This window comes from Ipomoea triloba, chromosome 3 (genome assembly GCF_003576645.1).
Source record: "Ipomoea triloba cultivar NCNSP0323 chromosome 3, ASM357664v1".
Classification (NCBI taxonomy): Eukaryota; Viridiplantae; Streptophyta; class Magnoliopsida; order Solanales; family Convolvulaceae; genus Ipomoea; species Ipomoea triloba.
In genome coordinates this window covers 29,808,075-29,818,191 of record NC_044918.1, presented here as the reverse complement: position 1 = coordinate 29,818,191, position 10,117 = coordinate 29,808,075, and the positions used below count along the sequence as shown (strand labels likewise).

The 10,117-nt window shown below is 33.5% G+C and overlaps 1 protein-coding gene across 1 annotated transcript; it reads left to right on the top strand.

Moving 5' to 3' along the window:
• The first annotated feature begins 6,611 nt into the window (after nucleotides 1-6,611).
• LOC116012450 (plant intracellular Ras-group-related LRR protein 6) lies at nucleotides 6,612-9,871 on the top strand. Its single transcript, XM_031251982.1, has 3 exons — nucleotides 6,612-7,184; nucleotides 7,605-7,774; nucleotides 8,756-9,871. Exons 1-3 carry the CDS (start codon nucleotides 6,906-6,908, stop codon nucleotides 9,459-9,461), a joined length of 1,155 nt encoding a protein of 384 aa, XP_031107842.1. The 5' UTR covers nucleotides 6,612-6,905; the 3' UTR covers nucleotides 9,462-9,871.
• The last annotated feature ends 246 nt before the right edge of the window (nucleotides 9,872-10,117 follow it).

The following is a 10,117-nucleotide window of genomic DNA, read 5'->3' as shown; positions in this document are numbered from 1 at the left end:
GAAGTTTTGAGTTGCTAAGCATACTTCTGACCATGTCAAGAAGTGTTCGGTTTCTTCTTTCAGCAACACCATTTTGGTCCGGAGAACCAGGCATGGTGTATTGGGCAATAATCCCATGTTCTTGAAGAAACTTAGCAAAAGGACCAGGTGTTTGTCCATTTTCAGTGTATCTACCATAATATTCACCACCTCTATCTGATCTTACTATTTGTATTCGCTTTCCACATTGGTTCTCAACTTCAGCCTTAAAAGTTTTGAAGGCATCCAATGATTCATATTTATTAGAAAGCAAATACATATATGTAAACCGTGAATAATCATCAATAAAGGTGATAAAATATTTTTGGCTTATCATGTCCATATCCGGACAACATATATCAGTATGTATGATTTCTAATATGGTAGAACTCCTTGTGGCACCTTTCTTAGACTTGTTTGTTTGCTTTCCCTTAATGCAATCTATACAAGTCTCAAAATCAGTATAATCAAGAGTACTAAGTACCCCATCGTTTACTAATTTCTTAATTCTTTCAATAGAGATGTGACCTAATCTCCGATGCCATAACATATAGGAATTCTCATTAATACTTGGTCTTTTAGTGCCAGTATGAACATGTAAAGAATTATATGTAGAATTGCTTTGTAGATTAATGCGATAAAGACCATCAGACAAAGTACCATTTCCAACACAAGTTGATTTATTAAAAATCACAATAGACTTGTCTTGAAACTTAAATGAAAATCCTAATGGTACAAGCCTTGAAACATAAATCAAGTTTCGTGAGAAACTTGGTACATAAAAGGTCTTTTCTAAAATCAAAACAAAGCCACTACTTAATATTATTTTACATGTTCCTATTGCTTCAACTTGTGAGCCCATCTTGTTTCCGGATAAGATAGTCTGCTCACTTCCCACTGGCTTCCTTAAGGCTTGAAGTCCCTGTAAGGAATTTGCAATATGGATTGTTGATCCAGAATCAATCCACCAAGTATTAGTGTTAACTTCAGACATATTAGATTCATAACATACAAATGAGGATAGATTACCTTTGTTTTCAAGCCATTTCTTGAACTTGATGCAATCTATCTTAAAGTGTCCTTTCTTTCTACAGAAAAAACACCTTCGCATCTTCTTTATGTCAGCTTGAGGTTGGCTTTTTCCCTTAGCCTTAGTGGTACTACGAGATTTGCCCTTTCCTTGCGGTATGGAAAGCATAACACTTTCACCCATTTCCATTGAAAGCCTTTCCTCCTCTTCAACACACATGGTCATTAAATCAACGATAGACCAATTTTCCTTATGCGTGTTATAAGAGATTTTAAATGGCTCATAATGATGTGGAAGTGTATTTAACACATGATGTACCACAAAGGTATCCGGCAAAACTACCCCGAGTTTTTTCAGTTGGTTTGTTATATCCTGAAACTTCATAATGTACTCACGTACACCCTTAACAGTGTTTAAACGAAGGGAAGAAAATTTCATAATAAGGGTGCTAGTTAAAGACTTCACTGAGCTGGCATATTGAGCGTCAAGGGCCTCAAGCAAGGGCTTGAAATCTGTATATGCGTCAACAATACCACGAACTGAATCCGAAACATTAGACTTGATCAAAATTACACTGAGCCGATTGGATCTCTCCCATCGCTCATATAGTGCAATTTCATCAGGTGTACTTGAATTTGTAGGGATTTGTGGTTTATTGTTATTGACAGCATAGTCCAACTCTTTCCACCCTAAATTCAAGAGAATCCTTTCTTTCCAAACCTTATAGTTGTCACTACAGAGTTGGGGAATTTGAATGGTCAGATCAGTATGAGTAACGGGTTGAGATGCAGTAAAGACCAAAAGGTTCATATCATTTTTGAGGCACACATAGAACCGAATTGCATACATTACCAATGTAAATGATGCATAAGATAGACTCGAATGCCATAAAAATTACCTGTGGGCTAAATTTTTACGCATAATGAATCTACCAAAACTTAATGGTGGAAACGGAATGGGTACGATTATAGTTTGATTTTCCACACATAATAACAAAACTACCAAACTGTATGCCGATACATAATTGCCTGTGGGCGAAATTATGACCACAGCTCAGTATTTTATTCCAATTAATCATACAAATATAATAAAATTGCCTGTGGGCGAAATTTTATTATGTTACGTATGATTTATCTCAATTTATGCCTAAACTTTATGTGATTTATTAAAACTTAATATACAATTTTAATTAAATTAAGGATGCTGTGGCTACTCCTTAATTAACTAAAATCGTATTATCACATCGGCATAGATTTATTTAAAGCCTAACAAACAAATTGTACTGACATATGATAAACAATTCCCAAGTATACTCCCAGAAAAGTTGGTAGGTGCTAAGGCTCCTTTAAAAACCAACTCCTTAGACAGAGTAGGGTCGCAAGGGGACTAGTAGCAATATGGCTGAAGGCACTATGGCAATTTCAGCGAGCAAGGCGTTTTAAGCCAGGGCCATAGAACTAGTGTTCCTCCCCAAGAACTTTCCCTGGTTCATGCATTCTCACATTCAATGTACAATAGTTTGGAAGTCCTATATGAATGTAAATTCACTTACAGTTAAGGCTTTAAATAGGATATACTATCCTTTTAGGATTCTTTAATGTGCCAATAATTAGACACAATTGAAGATCGATAATATGCCTAATCTATCCTTAAAAGGCACTAATTCACCTAAAATGCACTATACCATGCATAATAAACATTTAATTCTGTCCTAAAATGCTCTAAATTCATACTTAAAGAACATGCTTTTCTAAATGCATAATTATAACAATCAAATAATTATTGCAATAAATATACATAGCATGCTCAAATTATGCATATTAACAACTCATACTTCTCAATTAAATTGCAATACTTTTAAACAATTTAATAGCAGCACATTTATTAAATTAAAATTCAACTAAACAAGCTTAAAATTAATAAGCTCAAATTGAATTATAATCTAATAAAATTTCGTTTGGAAGGATTAGCAAGAAGCTCAATTAAAAAGATAAGCCCAGAACCATTGAAAAATAAATAGGCCCATCTGGTTCAATTAATTAAGCCCAACAAAAATGGGTTCAGACTTCAAATTAAATGGATCCAAATTTTATAACAAGTCCAGATGCCATAAATAAATTAAATGGGTCCATAAAAGTTTAAAGTCCAGCCCATTCAACTAATTCCCATTCCATCAGCTTATTATTTAATCAAACCAAAGCCAAAAACCTAGCTGCTCTCTACCTCTATTCTGCGCAGTCAAAAGAGAGACAAACAGAACCGGAAGCAACCGAAGGGAAGCGATGTTTCCATCGCCAGAAACCAGCCTCGCGGCGCCAATGAGACTGCCAACGCAGCCACCACCTCACGTTTCGCCATCGCTACACCATCATCTCCTCCACCGGTCACCGGAGAACGATGAATCGGAGGCTAAAGTCCGCTAATAAATTCGGTATTTTCTCCATAGAGTATTAGCAGTAAGGCAGTAGGTTTGTTTTATGATTTTATTTCAAAAGAAATTCAAGCCACATTCCAAATAAAACCTTTGTAGAAGTTTGTATATATATATATAAAGTCAAAATTTATATATATGCATATACTGTAAATTCAATATATGTATGTCTCAGGCATATATACATACAAACTAATCAACCAAGCAGAGGTTTTATGGGCTCTGATACCAACTGTAAGAATAAATAGGAAGCATATAGGATCTAACCTCCAGCCATAGTTGATTGTTTGTTGATGCTTGAATTGCAGCAGAAGAGTTTTTGTCTCTCACTTTCACAACCCTCTTAGATGGTGTATGAGTCTTAATGTTGTGCAGTGAGAAGATTATAGAGCCTTTATATAGATGCAGTCCATCAATGCACTATTCCAATTATTTCCTACTGTTTAACTGTTTGCACCACTTATGAACAGGAAAATGGCCTTTCATTATAATGACCTTTCAGAAATCATAGTGGGATTTAATATCTTAATAATGAGATAATGAATCCCTGATTTTAAGGGATAGTGGATCCATGTTTTCTGCTAGTGGATCTACTTTTCTAAAGATGGATCACCTAAGTTAAATAAAAAATGAAAAAGAAGAAAAAAAATGAAAGAAGAAAGATATCCCAAGGAAATAGATAACGGCAAATTGGATTTAGTCAGATGTAACATAAATAAAAACCACGAATTAGTTAAGGAATAAACAATAAGCGAAAGACACGGCGCTGGGCGGGGGCAGCTGAAACTGACAGGACAACGGTTGACTTTTGCAAAGTTGGTAATGCCAGTACGCAATTAGTTACGGATTTGTACTTTGCTTATCTTACATTATTCTTTTATTTATTATTTTCCTATAATTCAACGTCTATCCGTACTGTTTTTTTCTTTTATTCCTTTTTTATTTGACCATACAATAATAATACGTGTAATTATAATTAATTGAATCTAACCAACACACAAGTAATCAAGTTAGACAGAAGCATCGGTTGACTTTAGAAAAGTAGGGAATGACTTTTTAATTGTATTGCCATAAAAATCTTTACACATACATGCTTATATTATATGTATATATCTATACTACTTATTTATTATAAATATATAAATTCATCAATAATATATATATATATATATATTCTGATAAAAATAATAATACAATATTTATAGCACAATATACAACTCAATAAGTATAGAAATACAAACATAAATCGTGTATAATAACATTGGTTCACTCTTATTTAAATTTTAGATATTTATATTATTGTATAATAATAACAATTATAATTATAATTATAACTATAACGTAACCATTTTTATAAATTTGATATTTATATTTTAGAAAATAACTAGCAATTCTTACTAATTAAAATCTAAATGAAACCAAATTTATTTATTATATTACTCCAATATATAATGTATTACTATTGAAGAATATAAGAAAAGATATGGTTGAGGTAAGTTTACTTAATATAAAGCCATAGTGCAATTTGTTTCCGGTCTTGATTAATGCATTTGGAATTTTTCTTTAGTAAAAAAAAAAAAAAGTAGAATAAACTCTACATTGGATGATATTTGAAAAATGAGACGATATGTTCTTTTTCTAAAACTACTCCATAGTGTTTACTGTGTCAAAATTAAAAAGATATATATTTGAATAAACTCCTTCGTTATGTGTGAATTGATCAAACTCTATACAAACTGGTAAGGTAGAAAGATGTCATAAGAGAGTTTAAAGTCAAAATAATTAAATTTAAATAATAAAAAATAAATGAGGTGTTTAGTAAATAGTTGATAGCTGATAGTTATTTGTTGATTGAGTTAGTGGTTTTACTAGATGATAGCATTAGTTGATGGTAGAAAAATATTGAGTTTATTACCGAAATGGTCCCTCAACTATTGCGAAATTATCAATTTGGTCCTCGACAATTTTTTGTGCCCAATTAAGTCCTTCGACTTTGAAAATTTTAACCAATTTGGTCCTCCGTTTATTTTGCCGTTAAATATCGGTTAAATCGGGACTAAATTGGTAATTTTTCTATAGTTAAGGGACCATTTTAGTGAAAAATAATTACCAATTTGATCCCTTGACTATAGCAAAATTACCAATTTGGTCCCTATTTAACGGATGTTTAACGACAAAATAAACGGAGGACTAAATTGGTTAAATTTTTCAAAGTCGAGGGACTTAATTGGGCACGAAAAATTATTGAGGACCAAATTGATAATTTCGCAATAGTCGATGGACCATTTTGGTAATAAACTCAAAAATATTTGGTAAATTAGTTGTTAGTTGATTACATGCAAAATGACTTTTTTAAAAGCTGATCAAAAAACTACTTTGAGCATCTTTTTAAATTTTAACATTTTGAAACGATAAGCTGCTATAAAAAAAATTAATTAATCAAACGCTCATATTATTGTTTAATCAAGTCAATTCAAACAGCTAATAGTGATCAAATAAGCCAAAATTGACTAATAAACTAACTATGTTACCAAATAGGGCCAAAAGAGAATAACAAAAATGATAATAGATATATTAAAAGGGTCACACTTGTGTGAGACCGTCTCACGGATCCTTATTTGTGAGACAGGTCGGGTCGGGTCAAAGCACTATGCAAATGTCATACTTATATGTGCAAATGTCATACTTATATGCTCAAATATATATAACACTAATCAAGAATACAATTTTTGTTACTTATTAGAGAAAAAGTAATACATTTTTTCATAATAAGTAATGTTGACAAGTGCCCCTACTTATAAGGGCAAATATAATACTTTTGTGGAAAAATGTAATACTTTTAAATCGAAATGTAAAAGTATTGTATTTTTCCTTAAAAGTATTACATTTACCCTTATAAGTAACAAAAAAATTTATTCTTGATTAGTATTACATTTGAGCATATAAGTATGACATTTGTACATATAAGTGTTACATTTGCATCTTGACCCGACCCGACCCGTCTCATGGTGAGACGGTCTCACACAAGTTTTAAAAAGTAATTTTTGTGAGGGAGGCTAGGGATATTTATATTTGATGGGTTGAATATTAAGAAGCTCCATATATAGTTACGTGGGTAGTGGTTGGTGTGAATATAAATAGCAATATTATATTGTGTACTAGATAGGGTGTAGGCAGCGCCAGCCATTTGTAACAGTATATGTAGCATATTCCTCAACCTCAAATTTCATCATATCATATTGTATATGTATGTTACGTTGCGAGATGAGGTCTTAGCTTAAATCCAAAATCGATCGCCTTTCTTCCTAGCATTCATCATTCGCCATCGTACATCCTCTCTCCTCCTCATTCCAATCTCGTTAAGTTGTTTATGCCCTAGCTTATTGCTTTGTTTCTGTCTCTTTGCTTCAATTCGATTCAATCGAGATGATGTACGAAGCCTCGGAAGTGATCATGAGAGCGGGCGCAGTAGTGGATCCGCTCGGGAGGAGATCGTCATCGCTGCAATTGGTGGCGCCGGAAAGAGAAAGGAGATCGCCGTCGTCGAGACGATCGCGAAGGGCGATAATCTCGGCGGCCGAGGAAGAGGGAGAAAGGCTGGATATCGTGGATCTTAGCGGCTTGTCGCTGGAGGCTCTCCCTATAGATATCTCTTTCAACTTAGCAGCCATTAGCAAGTTAGACCTCTCCTGCAATAATCTTCAGGTCTCTCATCTCATCTCATCTGTTGTATTTTTTTTTAATTTTTTATTTTTCTAATTCCACTGTTTTGCATTTGAATTTCTATTAAATTATATTTCCATTACTATTATTCTCTTCTTTCTTTTCCTTTCCTTTTATCTCAGAGAGAAATTATATTTAGGTATTCATATTCCTAAATATAGCTTTTAATTAATTATATTACAATATTGCAATTTTAATCATCAATATCTTAATCATCTTTCACCTTTAAAGTTAGGGTGAGATTTGAATTTAAGGTGTAAATCTCATTCAGCGCATTGTTTTTATATATTCCAAACAGGGTGCAGTGGTTATGATGAAATAATAAATACCACAAATTATTAATACCATATTATATTTTAATTAATTAGTATTTTTATTATGTTGCGTGGGAAAATGACACAGATAATACCGGAGTCGTTGACAGCGAGGCTGCTAAATCTAGTAGTATTAGACATGCATTCAAACCAGCTTAAGTCTCTCCCCAACTCCATGGGCTGTTTGTCCAAACTCAAGATTTTGAACGCCTCCGGAAACAACCTCCAATCTCTCCCTAAGACCATTGAGAACTGCAGGTATATATATATGCCCTTTATTTATTTGATTTATTTAATTATGCCAAAATTACATTTTCTGGGGGGTTTCAATATGCATGAGTTGTGTTATAATATTATTTGCTATTAATTCGCTCTTTTTGTTGACTAAAGATGCATGGGAGATATTAAGTTACTAATTAATAAAAAATATGACATACCACCAGCGATTCTCTGTTGAAATTGTCTCATACAAAAAATGTAATACTTTTAAATCAAAATGTAAAAGTATTACATGATTTTCCCTTATAAATAACAAACAATTTATTCATAAATAATATTACATTTTTTAGTATAAATATTACATTTTTTTCCATTTTGAATTGACTCGTCTCACGAATTTGTGAGAGAGTCTCACACAAATTTTTACCTATATTTAAAGTAACGGACAACCAACTACAATATAATGTGATGACATCCTGATTCTCGGTTACCATTCCAAATGGATGGTTATAGGTTCCAACCTTAGCTTGATGGTGGGGGCTTAGATTCTTTGAACTTAAAATGTTTGAAAAAGTATAGAACATATACTACCTTATAAAGAATCACGGGTATTAAAGAAAAAAAGTAATGGACACTTAGCTAACAGATCAAAAAGCTAAGAAAAATTCCACACAACATATTTTAAAGCTCAATGCAAAAATACAAATTAAATTTCCCAGTGTTTTATTTTTCTTGGTTTATTATTATTATTATTATTATTATTATTGTTGTTGTTGTTGTTGTTGTTGTTATTGTTATTATTATTATATAATAACTGTACACGGCATATTTTGACATATATTCTTGTGATGGCGGACATGCAGGCTCAAAATTAAGATTTCATCACTTAATTTATTTGATTATTCTACAATTTATATAAAAATAAATAAAATAAATTAGAGATTTTTGTGGTTGTATATATACACTATACAGTACAACAAATTAAATTATAATTAAAAAAATTATTATTGGAACATACAGATGTTTGGAGGAGTTGAACGTAAACTTCAATATGTTGAGCCATCTTCCAGAGAGCATCGGATTTGAGCTAACGAGCCTGAAGAAACTGTCCATAAACTCCAACAAGCTAGCCTTCCTCCCCCACTCCACCTCCCACCTAAGCAACCTCCGCGTCCTAGACGCCCGCCTCAACTGCCTGCGCCAACTCCCGGAAGATCTGGAGAACATGGTGAGCCTGCAGGTGCTGAACGTCAGCCAGAACTTCCAGCACCTCACCAAGCTCCCCTACTCCATCGGCATGCTCATGTCCCTTCTGGAGCTGGACATCAGCTACAACAGCATCACCGTCTTGCCCGACTCCCTGGGCTGCCTCAAGAAGCTCCAGAAGCTGGAAGTTGAAGGAAACCCTCTGGTTTCCCCGCCCACCGACATCATCGACCAAGGCCTTCACGTCGTCAAGGAGTTCCTGTGCCAGAGGATGAACCATTCTTCTTCACCCTCCCAACGGAAGCCCTGGTCCTCCTGGTTTGGCAAGCTGGCCAAATGCAGCACCTTCAATGGCGCCAACATGCCCCGTGGAGATCATAATAATAATCTAAATCGCAATGGCGTCGCCGCCTTCACAATCCCGGACTATCGTTCCATTGATGGAATGGCTTCCCCTAGATACATGGGGATGTTCTCTCCCCGGAGAATTTTCTCCCCCAAAACTTACTTCACAAGATAGGGATAATATAATCCATCCAGAATCGAGTCACAGGTACGTACGTTAGTATATATAGTAGGAATATAATTACGCATGTCTTCGGTACGTACGGTGGTTGAAACCAAGATTCGCTTTCTAGTTTCTGCTGCAAATTAAAGGAGACTTCTCATTTCTCAATTATGTCCACTGCATTAATACTTGCCGGACTTAGCTTGTATCTTCTACCGTTACATATGTACGGTATGGACTACGGACTAGCATGCAAGAATATTCAATAATCTTTTTAATTATATTGTATTTTTTTTTATGAACTGGATCAGACAGTGTTATGTTCTTTTTTTCTTATTTGGAGTAATTTAATTTTCTAAGATCATGTAAATGTGTTGACAAGCTGCACATGTATAAATATTATTGTACATAAATAAAAAAATTTTAGCTAGTTAAGTGTATAAATATTCGTGACTGTTATTGTGTCATATGAATTATTCAGTATGTTTGAAAATTGAGGGATAACATTGATTAATGACTTGACAACGTTTATAAATAGTTATGTAAATCATCATTAGAAATTTGACAAGCATCCTTAATTCATAGAATAGATTTATTCTATTGTTTGATTTGATTTAATATTTCTAAGAATTGCATTCATTTTTTTTTTGAATACTGTTGACCCTGTT

Bases quoted from the DNA above. Each gene is read 5' to 3' on its own strand.
- LOC116012450 (XM_031251982.1), top strand. From the start codon at position 6,906: ATGATGTACGAAGCCTCGGAAGTGATCATGAGAGCGGGCGCAGTAGTG. The intron at 7,185-7,604 runs GTCTCTCATCTC...AAAATGACACAG, and splicing joins TCTCCTGCAATAATCTTCAG to ATAATACCGGAGTCGTTGAC. The intron at 7,775-8,755 runs GTATATATATAT...TGGAACATACAG, and splicing joins AAGACCATTGAGAACTGCAG to ATGTTTGGAGGAGTTGAACG.